Raw genomic sequence first — 16,232 nt, 5'->3', positions numbered from 1 at the left:
AATTCATGAATTGGGATCAGGCAAGAAAGATGACCAGCATGGTAAGGAAGGGAAAATATCAGATTATGAGAAGAAATTACACAAAGAGGTGAAAGGAAATCCCAAAGAGGTTTTTTTTTTTTTTTTTTGCAAGTGGAGGGGAAGAATAACTATGGAAGGATAGCTTTAATGAGTGCAGATAGTACAGAGGTAACAGAGGCAGATGAGACTGTTGAGCTACCGAGTGACCATTTTGCAGGGGGTATATCATCCAAGTGAAGATATTGTTGATGCAGAGGTGACAGGGACTGACGTTAGATGAGAGGTTGAGGAATTAGAGGTACTTAGGAGATTACAGAATCTGAATGCAAACACAGCTGTGAAATTGGATGGATATTGGCTTGCATTTTAAGAAATATGCAGGGAAAGTGTCAGTTCTGGCAAAGTCCCAAGAGAGTGGAAGGAGGACAAAATAATTCCTTTACATAAAGGAGGATCTAAATCTGTGGTAGCAAATTATAGGCTAATCAGTATTTCAGGAGTGGTTTATCAAAAATTATAATTCTGAAAGGGTAGATAAGAATATAAGGGCAGCATGACTTTGTAAAGGGTAGGTTATGCTTTAGTAATCTATTAACTTTTTATAATAGGATGACAGCTGAGTTGGATAAAGGGCTACATGATGATCATGCTGGAATTTACAAAGGATTTTGATAGAATACCACATGGAACTCTTATGCAAACTGCATCAAATGGGGATGGATATGAAACTGGTAATATGGATAAAAGGGTGGCTCATGGACAGATACTAAAAAGTAGCATATGGGGGAGCAGAATCTAGAAGAAGACAGGTAGCTGGTGAAATGCTACAGAGCTCTGTGCTTGGACCACTGCTGTTTAATTTGTGCACAAATGATATAGGAAATAATTTGAAAGGAGATATTCAGTTGTTTGCTGATGATGCAAAGTTGAGTAGGATGATAGATAATCAAGGTAGGTTAGAGAGCTTGCAGGATGGTTTGAATATAGCTGGTCCACCTCCTGGTGGACCAGATGGAACTGTAGAAGAGGGCCCTGATGATGGTGTCAGTGTTGTAGCAGCAGTGAATGGTATGGAAGATTTTACTGCTAATAAGCAATGACAGTATAAGCAAAACATAATGGATGTCAGTTCAATTAGGAAAAGTATAAAGTTATGCATTTTGGGATACAAAGATTACAAGCTGTGTTCCACATTAAGGTACTGCACTCCAGGAAATTGATGAAGCCAGGGATTTGGGGGGGGGGGGTAATGGTAGATAGAGAACTGAGTTTAGAGGCCACATTGCTAAAGTAGCCAGGGGAGCACACAGGATTACTTGGTTATTGAAGAGCACACTAACAAACAGAGATCATTCCTCTTTATAAAGCCTTGATACAAACAAATCTGGATTACTGTGCTCCATTCTGGTCACCTGGGTTTTTTTGGAGGATGAGGAACTGGCAGAGAGGATCCAGCAGTGAGTGACCAAGGTTCTGAGTGGTCTTTGGAATGTTCCTTATCTGGATAGATTGAGGGTTTGTGGATTGTGTAAGTTGGTTGATAGGTAAAAAAGAGAGATATGATAGAAACATTTAAGTTACTTAACGGATTTTATAGAACTGATACCAGGGAAATGTTTCAACACTTGGCTAGAGAGAGCAGAACAAGAGATCATCCCTTATAGTTGGGTAAGAGCATGGTTAGCAAGGATGCGAGGACTAGATTTTTCTCTTCGGTGGATGACATGTGGATATCGTACCGCTCCTTGAAACATTAACAAATAAATAAAGCACTAGCAACCAACTCAGACAACACATGAATGAATAGAATGGGTTGCCTGAGTCTGTTGTAAGTGTTTTATCTGTTAATAGTTTCAAGGAGAGGTATGATAGATATTGTGTTCAAGACAATGCTTTGTCAACATTCTCTTGAACCACCTTATATATAATTAAGAAACTAAGTTTTGGATAAATAAGGAATAAAGATTGCATTCACATGAGAATTACTTCAGTTTTGCCATTTAAACATATATTAGGATTAGAAAATTATGAAAATTACATTTGGTAAATGGAAATAAACATTGTTTTATCTCTTAATGCTTTATTTAAGAATACAGTGTATGTAATATGACTTCAAATTATTTTAATTTAACAGGGCGCAAGCCAGGCACTGCTCCTGGAAAAGAAGAAAATGAGGATGATGATGAAGAGGAGGAAGAATCATCTCAGCCTCCACCTACCCCTGAAAGGGCAAGATTAGCTGCTGCCAGTAGTGATGATGGTGGGCAAGGTGATCCAGGAGGTGGACCAGATGGAACTGTAGAAGAGGGCCCTGATGGTGGTGTCAGTGTTGTAGCAGCTGTGAATGGTATGGAAGATTCTACTGCTAAAAGTCAAAGCTTAAGCTGTGATATTGATGAATCAGACACAGAATCTGTTTCTGAGGATGAAGAACAGACAGATAGGCAAGGTGAAGACCAAAATGAGGTAAGGATGTGTTATGTGTGTCTGTGATGCAAAAAATTTTTTTCAGCATTTGAATGTTAACTTGGATGTATGTGACTGATTAATGTCAAAATAAACTAATTAGCTATTTACTGTTAATTTTAATTAGCATATCCTTAGCATGTGGTATGAAGACACAAATCTTTTCAGCAAGAGATGAGAGTATATTTAAATAGTCTAAAAGTGCTTGTGAAACCTCATAAATACAAATTTCTTCATGTCTATAACTTAGCATCAAAATAGGGAAACTTGTCATTTTGAACTGCATAAAAAAAACTCATTCATTTTTTAAATATGTCGATGCTCTTCCTTTCAGAGGATTCTGATAATTAAGTATTAAATCATTCTTATATGCAACATTGGCCTCAGTTGTTTTATTTCATTTAGTCTGTTAATATATTTTATAATGACAAGCTCAAAAAAAAACAATACCAAATTGAATTACTCTTGGACATCCTGAAATGATAAAAATATTTCAGTCTGCTTGACTAAGACCTGAAATTTCTACATTCAAATAGAAAAAATAAATTACTACATTATCATTAAGAAAAGGATTGTAGCAATGGTACCAACTTCATTACTCATGCAACATGTAAAATCTGTTGTTATAGAACACAGTTTTGTAGTTTCTTATTTGGTCTCAGATGTATGAAAGAGGATGTGTTCTATGAAAATTTAATTTTATTGATTTGTTAAAGATTGAGAATTTTTAAAACATTTTTGAAATTAATTTATTTATTTTAAGTAAGATAACAGAATGGTAGAACAGCCAAAGAAAATAGCCAGGAGTAATGCAATCAGGAATACTTGAGGAAAAACAAATTCATTGGAAGCTTGAAACATGTAAAAGCAGCTGGAGGAGATGGTGTGTTTAATCTAAATTTCAGAAATCTTGTAGTGTGAAAGTTTATGTGATTCCTAGATATGAGTGGAGCTTTCATCTACAAAAAAAAGTCCTCTAATGCATTTGTTTCCCAAAGGGAATATGTAGAACTCTTTTAACCTTAGCTAAACCTGCTCTACCATTAGTCATCATTGATAGTCAAGTTTATAGGTAATGATGATATTCAAGATATCGATTTAAAAGTAAAGCAGATAGCTGCTGTGTCATATAATGATCCTAAGTCCTTATTATCTGCATTTGAGTACTCTATGGTTCACTTTTTCTCTGTTGTTTGTGGGATTAAAACTCAACATTTTCTGGAAATAATTCCCACTTACATGCAGCAAAGATCAATTGAGCAGTTGCCTGAAACAGATCCTAGGGAAAGTCTTGTAGTCAGCAAAGAGAATTATACACATAATTATCTTTCTTCTGATATTCTAGCATTTTGTAACTTGAAATGTTTCTATAGGTTATAAAGACTTCCTTAAAATAATTTATAAAACAGGGGAAATAAATAGAATATGAGTTATTAGATGGATTTCCTATATAGTTTTACCTTGTGACAAATAGTTGTGTGTGTGTGTGTGTGTGTGTGTGTGTGTGTGTGTGTGTGTGTGTGTGTGTGTGTGTGTGTAGATAAAGGTGTAATGCAAGGTTATATGCAATCTTCAATTATTTATAATTATTATGTTGGAGGTTTAATGGATTTTTACAACACTCAAAAAGAATTAAATTAGAATTTAATACTTCCTATATTTCGTCCTAGTCACTAGGACATCTACGGGGATTACAATACTGATCATCAGTATTGTAAGTTTTTGTGTGCATGTTACATTAATTGTTTTTGTAATCCCCGTAGATGTCCTAGTGACTAGGACGAAATATAGGAAGTATTAAATTCTAATTTAATTCTTTTTGAGTGTTGTAAAAAATCCATTAAACCTCCAACATAATGTCCTCAGTTTTTGTGTGCATGTTACATTAATTGTTTTTGTAATCCCCGTAGATGTCCTAGTGACTAGGACGAAATATAGGAAGTATTAAATTCTAATTTAATTCTTTTTGAGTGTTGTAAAAAATCCATTAAACCTCCAACATAATGTCCTCACAGTACTTAAGCCTCTACACAAGTATTTATAATTATGCAGACAACATTATTATGAAAAATGATATAAAACCTAATATTCAAATAGGAGCTACCGAGCTCACTATTAAATCTGCTAAAAAAAAAGGTCTTAGTCTTTGGCCAAATTAAATAATTGCTGTTACAAATTTGGTATAGGATAATAAGCAGTACATATCCCCCCCTCACACACTCTTCTCTGCCTATCAGATAAACATATAATCCACAAATCTTCAGTCTATCATCATATGAAGCACTCTACAAACCAGCAGTCATTTTGGTTATTCATCTTTGTATCTTCTTCTTCACTGCTACTTCTACATCCCCCAAAAAACCAGCAACCAAATCTGTGCACAGTAGTCAATATAGTCATATCAAAGCTTATAAAGAGGGATAATGACCTCTATCCTGTTTGTGAGTATAGGGTTTTTTAACATTCATTTGATCCTTTTGGCCATTTATTCCACTTTTGTGATAAGTCCTCTAAATTTCAATTCCCTGTCCACCACCATCTCTCCCAAATTCCTAGCCATATCAATTTCTTGCAGTGCAGTCCCAACATCACAGTTTTTGCAATCTTTTCATATTACAACCTGGATATATTGATGTTAAACTGCCAACTGTTATCTTTTGCCTACAATGTCACTCTGTTCAAATTTTCCAGTAGAATTTCATGTTTATTGTTTAGCATCATCTGTAAGCAGCTGAAAACCACCTTCCCCCCAGATCATTCTAAATATCATTAATGTACAAACCAACATACAGCCTGATTAGGTGTGCTTTGATTTTTCTTGCACTTTCCCATAACACATAGGCCGATATTTCATTAACCCCCATGTCTGTTTTGAGAGTTCTTAATATTCTAAACACCTCCAAGTTATCTATCTCTGTTTTCATTTCAATTCCTGCCGCATCAGTCAGTGGATTAGCACTACTTCTTTCTAACCGCTTGCTCACACTACACATGCCACTGTTGTGTCATAGAACCTTGGAGGATACATACTTTCAAGGTAACTTAGTAATTCAGTTATTTCTATCACTTCCTTACTCTTCACAGTTCATTTTGCTTGCCATATAACAAAAACATTCTTTGGGAATCTGATTTTACCTTCATCCATGCTAATCTCCCTTTGCCGTATATATCCTTCAAAACATTTTCTTCTTTTGCAGCTTCTGCATAATAATGCAATGTATACAATCTAATACTTCTTCTTCTGTAGCTTGTCCCACTTAAGTATGGTCGCTGTTTTTAGTGAGTCTCCTCCACATCCTCCTGTTTTTGGGCTGCAACCACACCCAAGTTCTTCATCCTCAAGTCCTCCTCCCTCCACCACCTTGCCTCCTGTATCTTCGCTCCTAAGTTCGTAACTTTCACCATTCCCCTTACATAGTTATTTCTCAGGTGATCCTTTCTGGCCACTCCACACATCTATTTAAGCAGTATCATCTCTGCTACCTCCATCCTACTGATGTTATTTTTCCTCAGGACCACAGTTTCCATAGCATACGTCATAGCTGGTCTCACTACTGTTCTGTATATTTTGCCTTTTAGATTGATCGGCACCTTCACATAGCACTCCAGCTTGTGTCCTGCATCCAACTTCCTTCTGAACCTCTCCATCCTCTTTCATTGTTGAACCTAAGTATCTAAAGCCCTTAACCTTCCTGATGACATTTCCTTCCAGCTCCAGATTTGTCTCCTGGCTGCCATCCACTTTTCAACACATATATAATACTAATACTGCTTTCCTGAAATACTCTTTAATAATTTCCCGTGAATTATTTTTCTAATTCTTCTCTTTCAGTTTTTTCAATAGCATGGTACTGCTCCAAGCTGTCTCCTGAAGTTTTGTCATAATCTCTATCATTGTAGTTTCACATAATATCCCTTCTTTAATTGAAAATTCATATGCTTAGCCACTGTAAGATTTCAATACTATTCAATAAGAACTTTGCTACACTTGATTTCTTACAAATGTAAAAGAATAAGAATAAACATCATCCAAGCATTCTCACCGGTGATTCATAAATAAGACACCCAAATTATTAATAAGCATCATCCAAACAATACCAGCTATGCTCCACGGAATGTTCTATCATACAGATTATTAGTATAGCAGTAGTTGCAATGTTGCACATTCACAGTTACATAACTGGAGGACATAAGTACTAACAAGACAGTTAGACACAGACAAGGATGAAGAAGAGTGATAAAGTTATGGTCACACCACACCACACACAAGGAGGGAGTCATAAAGACCATGAGGCACACAAAGAAATGTTACACCAAATAAGAGATGTCAGAAGGACATAAAAAATGGGCACACATAGAGGAGAACGTATTTATTCTTCAAGAAAAGAGAAGACATAGGGAATTGATTAGGACAGAGAAAAACTTGATTTGTCAGTAGAAACTTTTCATCTAATGAAAGAAGTGTCTTCAGTAGAGGTCTCTAGTAATGATCACAGAAGGAAATAACTCATCATGTTGTAAAGTAACTCTTCTGTAGACCCAGGATGATAAAAAAACTTGTCAGTCATGGAAACTGAGGAGTTATAGTGGATAGTGTTAACTTTCAATAAGATGCTAATGTCACTAAAGAAGAAGAACGCAGTTTCTTCAGCTAACCTGAGAATCTTTCAGAGAACAGTGTTTATCATGTTTGGATACTCTTAGTGAGTATAGACTTCCTCTTCTCCCCTCTCCCCCCCTACTAATTGTAATTTGACAAAGGACTATCAGTGTAAGCATGTTAAATTACATTGTTTAGATAGTGTTGTGGGGTGCTTAAGGGTCAAAGCTGTATAACTGAGAGGAGACCTCCACATAGCCTTTAAAGGAATGCGGAGAACCGACCAGGGCTTCTGACCTAATGTCCAATCCTCACCTTCTTGTGGTGCACCCTGTTGGGTATCTACTTTGATACTGAACGAACGAGGATGGGCTGGCAATTTGGGATTTAGCCGACCAAATTGTATTCTTATTGGTTAAACCAAAATAAAAAATGATGGTACACCATGACAAAATTTCATGCCGGCTGGTGCGTCGCCCGGTTAAACAAGGCCCCCGTTGTTTTTGCCAGGGAACCAGGGCAAACAGCGAAAAGTCAGCTACTGGAACAAATCTGAAAACAAACCCCAACTCAACATCACCAGAGTTAAAGATCAGTACTATCAACGTAAGAAGCCTGAATGGCAAAGAAAAAATTAAGCTAGCTGAGGAATTAGATAAGTACCAGATCGACATAATAGGGGTGACTGAAACAAAAATGACCAAAACTGGTGAGATCTTTCTGAGCAGTAAATACAAAATGTTATATTCAGGCAATGACAATCAAGGAAAAGAAGGAGTAGCCATAGTATTCAACACAAAATACGAGGCTAATCTTCTTGAATGGCAGTCAGTCTCAAGTAGAGTAATGTGGGCAAATATGAGAATGGGGAACTGGACAATGAGACTTATTTGTGCCTATGGTCCCACAGAAGGTTCTACTAAGGTAGAAGTGGAGGAATATTTTGACGCTTTAGAAAAAGCAACTGACACAATGAAAAATGAAAAGTTGGTCCTTGTTGGGGATCTAAATAGCAGAGTAGGAAATCATTGTGAGACATACAAAAATATTTTGGGAAAATTTGGAGAAAAGAGCAAAGCTAATAATGGCAAATATCTGTTGGATTTCTGCTCAGGACATGGACTGGTTATTACTAACACCATGTTCCAACATAAAAATGTGCACAAATTCACATGGAGAGAAGAGGCTAGGAATAAGAAAAGTCTCATTGACTATGTTATTGTTGATAGTGGTGTTTTCTCCCTGGTGCAGGACACCAGAGTGTACAGAGGATTTGAAATTGGAAGTGATCACTATTTAGTCTTGAGCAGGATAAAATTGAATTTCATATTGAAAAGAATAACATGTAAGAAAGGTTTAAAGCGAATAAAAGTTGAGCAGCTCTCAGATGTGAACTGTAGACTAAAATACAGAAAGATTATTGAAAAGAAAATGAAAGAGTTTGAGAACAGGAATCAAACCTTGGAGATTCAGTGGCAAACTCTGAAGAAAACATTGATTGATTCTGCCAGAGAGGCATGTGGTGAAGTTGTCTGCAAGGATAAAAAAATTAGAACTCCCTGGTGGACACAAGAAGTTAAAGAGGCAGTGAAGGAAAAGAAGAAAGCATATCAAAAGTTCCTGGCAAATAAGTCAGCTTTTACTCTTACAGAATACAGAGACAAATGTAAGAAAGCTAAACAGTGTGTAAAACTAGCTAAACAAAAGTCATGGGAGGACTTTGGCAAGAATATAGAAAATAAATATCAAGAAGGTGGCAAAATATTCTGGAGGTTGTTCAAGAAACTTAGGAATGGAGGAAAGAGTGCTGTAAAAGGAGTTAGAGATGATAAAGTTGACATGAAAACAGGAGAAAAAGATATCCTTGAAGTGTGGAGTAATTACTTTGAAAAACTGCTAAATGAAACAAGCAGTGATGACAGCACAGTGATAAAAAAACACTGACTAGGCATGCAGTCAGGAATACATATTCATACTTGAAGTAGAAAAAGCCATCAAAGGCTTGAAATGTGGAAAGGCAGCAGGAGTAGATGATATTCGACCAGAAATGCTGAAGTATGTTGGTATAAGAGTCTTACAGTGGCTGCACTGCATAGTTCAGAAAGCCTGGACAGAGGGACGAATTCCCGATGATTGGAGTAGAGCTCTCATAGTACCCATGTATAAAAAGGGAAATAAAACTGAATGTGAGAATTACAGATGTATTTCCCTACTGAGTGTTCCTGCCAAGATCTATGCAAGTATACTTGAGAAACGGTTGAGAAGAATTGTGTAGGAAAAGCTTGGTGAGGAACAAGCTGGATTCAGGTCAAATAGAGGCTGTCAGGATCAGATCTTCACTTTATGACAAATAGTCGAGAAAGCATGGGAATATAACAAAGATCTGTATTTAAGTTTTGTTGATTTGGAAAAGGCATATGACAAGGTGCCAAGAGAGAAGCTATTCAATACGCTGCAGTTATATGGTGTCAATGGGGCATTATATCAAGCAATACTTAGTCTTTATTTGAGTTGTAAGTCAGCAGTTAGAATTGAAGGAAGTACAGGAAGATGGTTTAATGTTAAATCTGGTGTGAGACAAGGATGTATTATCCCCTCTGTTATTCATTATCTATATGGATCACATTATGAAGGAAAGTGGTATTAAACCTGATATCAAAATTGGAAATGTTAATGTCAGTGCTTTGCTTTATGCGGATGATGTTATACTTCTAAATAAATCCGCTACAAGTCTGCAAGATTCTCTGACTAAATTCAATTGCTGTTGTAATAGATATGGTATGAAGGTCAGCAATAAAAAGACAAAGACAATGAAAATAGGCAGAATCATTGAAAATGTCAACTGTGTTGTGAATGGAGAACCTGTGGAACAAGTAAAACATTTCAGCTACTTAGGCACGATTTTTACTGAAGATGGTAAATTAAATATAGAAATAGACAACAGAATCAGCAAAGCTGGTATGGTGGGAAGTCAATTGAATAAATTCATATGGAATAAGAGAGAAATTAGTTGGAACACTAAATTAGCTGTATACAAGACAGTGTTCAAACCAGTTTTAACTTATGGATCTGAGAGCTGGGTCAGAAGTAAAACACTTGACCAAAGACTAGAGACCGCAGATATGATTGTCCTGAGAAAGATTAGAGGCGTGAACAGATGGCATCAATGGCAATATCATATTAAAAATGAGGATATTAGGAAAGAACTTGACATTGTCAGCATCCAGGAATGCGTTAGCAGAGCTAATCTCAGGTGGTATGGTCACTTAAATAGAATGGGAGAGGAAAGATTAGCAAAACAAGTGTTCTCTGCCAGGTTGGCAGGAAAACGACCCAGAGGAAGACCGAGATATAGATGGATTGATACGGTACAAAGTGCCTTAGACGATAGAAATATAAGAACTGATAATGTTGGAGTCTTGACAAGTAACAGACTGATCTGGAGGAAAATTGTAGATAGGAAGTTAGTAATTATGTAAATTTTTCGTGTAGTACTGTCATATCCTGTACACCCCTTGAGGGTACATGGCAGGATTTTGATGATGATGAGATAGTGTTGTGAACTAAAATATCCAAGTAAGGATGACTTTAGACTGAGAAGTAATCTCTGGCTATTGTTGGATGCCAAACTTTGCCAGTAAGATAAGATTTAAATACTGCTTAAAGTTAAATGAGTGACCTTGGTTGATTTGTTGTGCTTAAGAGCATATTGCTTAATGTTATTTAAGTTATTATTATTATTATTGTACAGACACCTCCATGGAGTTTTAAGACTCATCATAGGAGTACCAAACTATCAGCACAATATATATATATGTCATATCTCTCCTTGAAACCATTAACAGACAAAGCCCTTACAACTGACTGAGACAACCCATTCCATTTATTCACCACTCTCCAAGCAAAAAATCTAATCCTTGCCTATCGTCCAGGAATGACCTCTTGTTCTGCTTCCACTAGCCAAGTGTTGAAACATTTCCCCTGCATCAGTTCTATAAAATCCTTTAAGTAACTTAAATGCTTCTATCATACCCACCCCTATTTTTTTTTTTTTTTTTTTTTTTGCCTATCAACCAACTTTTGCACTCCACAAACCCTCAATCTATCCTCATAGGGAGCATTCCACAGACCACTCATCATCTTGGTCACTCGTCTCTGGTTCCTCTCCACCATTTCCTCATCCCTAAGAAACCCAGATGACCAGACAAGACTAGATGTGTCATATCAAAGCTTTATAAAGAGAAATGATAATTCCCTTATCTCAGTTTAATAATCAAGTAATCCTCTGTGCTCACCTGTCTACTTTAACAATGTGTTCTCTAAACTTCAGCTTTCTATATATTACCACCCCCCAAATCCCTGGCTTCATCAATTTCCTGGTGTGCAATTCTCCTCAGTGTGGAACACAGCTTGTAATCTTTGTATTCCAAAATGCATAACTTTACACATTGAATTGACATCCATTATGTTTTGCCCATACTGTCCTATTTAAATCATCCTGCAAGTTAATGTGATCGTCAACCTTTTGTATGTATAAATTAGTTTGTTTTATTCATATTAAATTGTGATTTTTAATCAAGTCTGGGATATTCCTGATGTCTAAACAGTCCTCTCACTATTTGCTATTTATTTAAGAAATACCCTCTTGTCACATTATCAGGAGACAAATGTTTCCACACCATTCAGCTCACACCGAGTTTACTACCCACTCAAATTGTAACTGCCACCTCTCAGGGCAAAACTGCATGATCACTCTCCTCAATCAGAGGCAAAGTGTCAGCTACCTTCATTATGGGAAATTCTTTGATGTTTTTAACTGATCTGACATTTTCCCTAGAACCCTTATCTAACATGCTGTGTTATGTAATTATCTCTCGGTAGTATATAATTCCCTTTTCCTATGTGTCCTATCCTACTTCTTCAATCTGCATTCCTGTAGTTTGAGTCTTCCATAATCATTAGGAAGACTAACTGTGCTTATTGACTAATGCAATGCTTATGATCCACATCTTTTGCACATCCTCTTGCATTCTTCTACTATCATTAGCAATATCCTCCATCATGTTCTCTCTCTCTCTCTCTCTCTCTCCTGCCTGAAAATACAATATCTCTTACATTCTATCTGTGCAATGATATCTTTCTTTGTCAACCAAGCTTACTTATGTCAAGAATTTTTGATCAGGTCAAACTAATCAATGCCAAAATTCTTCTCCCTTGTTCTGATCTTTTGTCAACAGTATACATGCATTGTAATATTTATTCTAGTCCACAGATACCCTTGCATCTTAAATGGCTGTGCTGTCATTCAAATTTGAGATCTGAGAAATGATATTCAGCATGTTCTTTGATCTTTCTCATTCACACTCTTGCTCATGTGTCTACAGACATGTTTATCTGCCTTCCTCCATCCTTTGTTTCCCTGATTTTGCCATTTCATTCTCACCAAACAAAACTTTCTCCAGACAATCTGTATACATTTTAATGCAATCCATCAGTTATGGATGAAAGGACTTCTATCAAATTCACTCCATATGTGTACATACCATAAAACTGCACACATTCCTTCTATACAAATTGTGTATTAAGTCATTTGTAATCATGGCCTTTGTTCTCAATTTGTTTTTATCATTATCCTGAAAACAGACCTACAGCTTTTTATTATTATTATTATTACTACTACTACAGGCGACTCCAATGAGTTCTTAGACTCATCGAGGGAGGCCCTAAACATCATGTCCACACAACTATTCGACATTCTCACAGTATCTATCATACCTTGCCTTGAACTCATTCACTGTCATAGCATTCTTTTATTTTACTTTCTAATTTTTTGTTTTCATTTCTTCCAGTTTCTTTTCTCCCAGAAAGAAATTGGAAGAAATTTCCAGTAACTTTTCCCATATCCTCTTGCATTTTATACTGTCAAATTTTAAATAATTTGTTCAAGTCTAAATTATTAACTCTTACTTTGCATTCTAACTGTATCATTAATATCATCTCTAATCTTAAAGGAGAAATTGTACATAATTATATATACCACTTTTCTATTAAGAAAATAGCAGTTTCTGTCCACTAGTATTACATATTTCTATAAAATAATTTATTCTTATTAAATTTAGCTAAGAATGTTGTGATTAGTTGATTTGTTTTTAATAGCAACCGCACACAGCATTCTGCAATCCTATATCAATCCTGCTGTTTTCCTAAGAAATGTAGCCTCCCTGTGGAAATTGTAGTTCTTGATTAAACAGTGTGATAAAGGAATAGATGATGGTTTAGTAGCTTTGAAACTGGATTGCTTATAGGTGTTAGTTAGTCATTTTTTACAGGATTAAAGGAAAGTGGAGGAATAATTAATGCCATTTTGACAGACTAGCACCCATGAGATATCAGGCAGAAACAAAACAGCTAAGCGAAAGTCAAAGTCATTAAAGTTGTGGGGGAGAAGCATCTTTTAACTGGATGCCCCCTCCCCAACCCTGCCATTTTAGGATAGTTTTAAGCATTTTGAGAGAGAATTTTTTATTACTACCCCAAATGTGAGAAGGGTATTAAAAAGTTGGGTGGATCCTGCAATAAATGATTACCTCAAGAGCGAGATGTATCTTGATCAATGTTCATTGGACTGCAGACCACCCAGAAAAAGCACTTAATCTAGGAATATCCACAACTACTGAAACTTCACACTGACGATACTTACCAAGTCAAGAGGGATGTTACAGGTGAATTACCACAGGATCTAATATCTGAAGCCATTCTTCAGATATTATGATATTGAAAGATGAAAGGAGGAAAAATTTTGATGGGTCAATGGGAAGCTTAAATCCATGGAGATGTTGAGAGCAGAATGCATTTTCCATATATAAGTAGCATAATGGTGCATTCACCTTATTTTAATCATACTGTAAGTTACGGATAGTTGTAGCTGGATCTTGGATGGAAAGTATATTATGCTTTCCAATACAAGAAATTATATTCTTGTAATCTGTATTCAAAAGTGACTTCTGTTGAGATAACTCTCATTGTCAGTACAGATCTAGCTTCCACTGAGGACACCTCAATAAACAATAGTCAGAATTATTTGGGATAGTAACTACCATCATAATATTGAAGCATTATGCATACTTAAGAAGAGGATATGTATTATGAGATACAGACCAATGATGTAAAGTTAACTGCTCTGCTTATCATGACAGTATTTCATGTGCAACCTTTTGTTTGCTCATGCGTAGTTAAAATCTGTGCTTTTTTTCTGGCAGTACCGCAACTTTTTTCTTAAGTTTTTAAAAATTTGCGAATTATTGACAGCAAAATGTATTATAAATATTATTAATATTCTGGTAGATGGCACTGTGTTCACAAATTGAATTTTCAGTTTTGATTACTCATAAGTTGGTACCCTGCTTTCCTGTTTCATAGGTTGGTATGCAACCGGAAACAGGAAGTTGTGTTCATTTCCGATTGCTTCCAATATCAGTTTATCAGTTCTATATTCACTCTGCAACAGGAAGGTGTTCACGTGAGTTTTGAAATAATCTAAGTTAAATCAGTGCAATCATTGCTCAAAATGAGTAAAATAAGTGGTTACTTAATGCCAATGAGTAAAAAAAGGAAGGCTGAAGAAGTAGAAATTGTCGAATCTACTTGTGATCCTGTAAAATAGAAAACTAGCACCGAAAATACACTCGGTGAAGAGGATCCCAAGACCGAAGATCCACGTAGTCAAAAGGAAGCAGATTCTGATAATGATTGGCCCAAATGTAGCTGGATCTTGGATGGAAAGTATATTATGCTTTCCAATACAAGAAATTATATTCTTGTAATCTGTATTCAAAAGTGACTTCTGTTGAGATACTTCTTAAGTATCTCAACAGAAGTCACTTTTGAATTCTGTTTCTCTCCCACAAAAATTACTTCTGCGTGAGAAATAAGTGGCTGTATGTCAAGAATAAAACGTTGGGCTGTTAAGTGTGTTGTGATGTCGGAAGTCTTACCATAGATAAACATATGGGAATGAAAATTTCAGTGGAGTGGGCAAATGGTAAAATCAGTCATTTTGGAGAATCTCGCAAACAACAGTTAATGTCATTAAGAAAAAAGATTTACGATCATAAAGAGAGTGCAATGTACAAAGCATGCCAAAAAATAAAATCTGAAGCAAAAAACGAAACATTAGAGAAAGTTTTCCTAAATACTTTGTTTTGTAATAAAGACGTAAAAGGAAAAGTGTTTCGAACCGCTTACAAAGTTACGAGGAGAAATCAATCATTTAGCAACTTTGAAGACAAAATAAAATTTACAGGAACTTAATGACCTAGACATGGGATATATTCATGTTAAAAAAAATGTTTAATTTTCTTGACCAAAAAGCTCTGGAATGACTTTTAATGGGATTCTGTTGATCAAGGTTCATATAATAAACAACTATGTTATACCAACTAGTTTCACCAACTAAGGCTGTTGGCATCTTTAAGGTACATAACTGATGTAAGGCACTAAAAAGTAAAAAACTGTTACAAACTATAATCAACCGATTCCAATTATATTAAACAAAGAATGGTGTGTATACAATACATGCATGGAGCGTGCATGATATCACTTGTTGTTATTTAGGAACGTTCTATAGTTGGCACTGTAATTCAGTTTTGGCGAGTTGAGAGATCTAATAAGGGTCTTCCAGATCATGGGCAAGATTAGTCCTTGTTCGTGTTAAGGTTTTGTATACAGCGGGCAACTGTTGTGGCCTCCTTAAAAATTCGGGAGCGGAAGTCCTCCTCCATGTAAGGAATTGTGCTTCTATCCCACTCTATAGTATGGTTCGTTCTTGAGAAATGAAAAGCTAACCCCGATTTTTCTTCTCTGTTATTATTGATGTCACCTATGTGTTCTTTTTGCCTAATTTCAAGGCTCCTTGAAGTTTGGCCGATGTAATTCAAGCCGCATGAGCAGGATATATTATAAATTCCAGCATATTTGGAGAAATGATGGCTGTCTTTTGGAGATCTTAAGAATTGTCTAATCGTTTCTGTAGGTTTAAAGGCCACTCGTATTTATGTGGTCTAAGGAGTGTAGCAATCTTATTGGAAACTGTCCCTAAGCATGGAATGACGATGGTAGAAATATAACGTATATCATGTCGTTGTCT

At 36.0% G+C, this 16,232-nt stretch overlaps 1 protein-coding gene across 1 annotated transcript in view; it reads left to right on the top strand.

Annotated features, from left to right (window-relative positions):
* Window positions 1-16,232, top strand: part of LOC150102439 (1-phosphatidylinositol 4,5-bisphosphate phosphodiesterase classes I and II-like) — a 900,535-nt gene that overhangs the window by 529,741 nt on the left and 354,562 nt on the right. Inside the window, exon 14 of the mRNA XM_090399636.1 lies at window positions 2,156-2,487. Coding sequence (XP_090255762.1) covers window positions 2,156-2,487 — 332 coding nt within the window. The remainder of the gene's footprint in view (window positions 1-2,155; window positions 2,488-16,232) is intronic.

Source organism: Typopeltis vanoorti, chromosome 10 (assembly GCF_054136105.1).
Source record: "Typopeltis vanoorti isolate ZY-2024b chromosome 10, IOZ_Tvanoo_1.0, whole genome shotgun sequence".
NCBI classification, from domain to species: domain Eukaryota; kingdom Metazoa; phylum Arthropoda; class Arachnida; order Uropygi; family Thelyphonidae; genus Typopeltis; species Typopeltis vanoorti.
The sequence above is the reverse complement of the archived record's forward strand: the minus strand, read 5'-3'. Positions and strand labels throughout refer to the sequence as shown.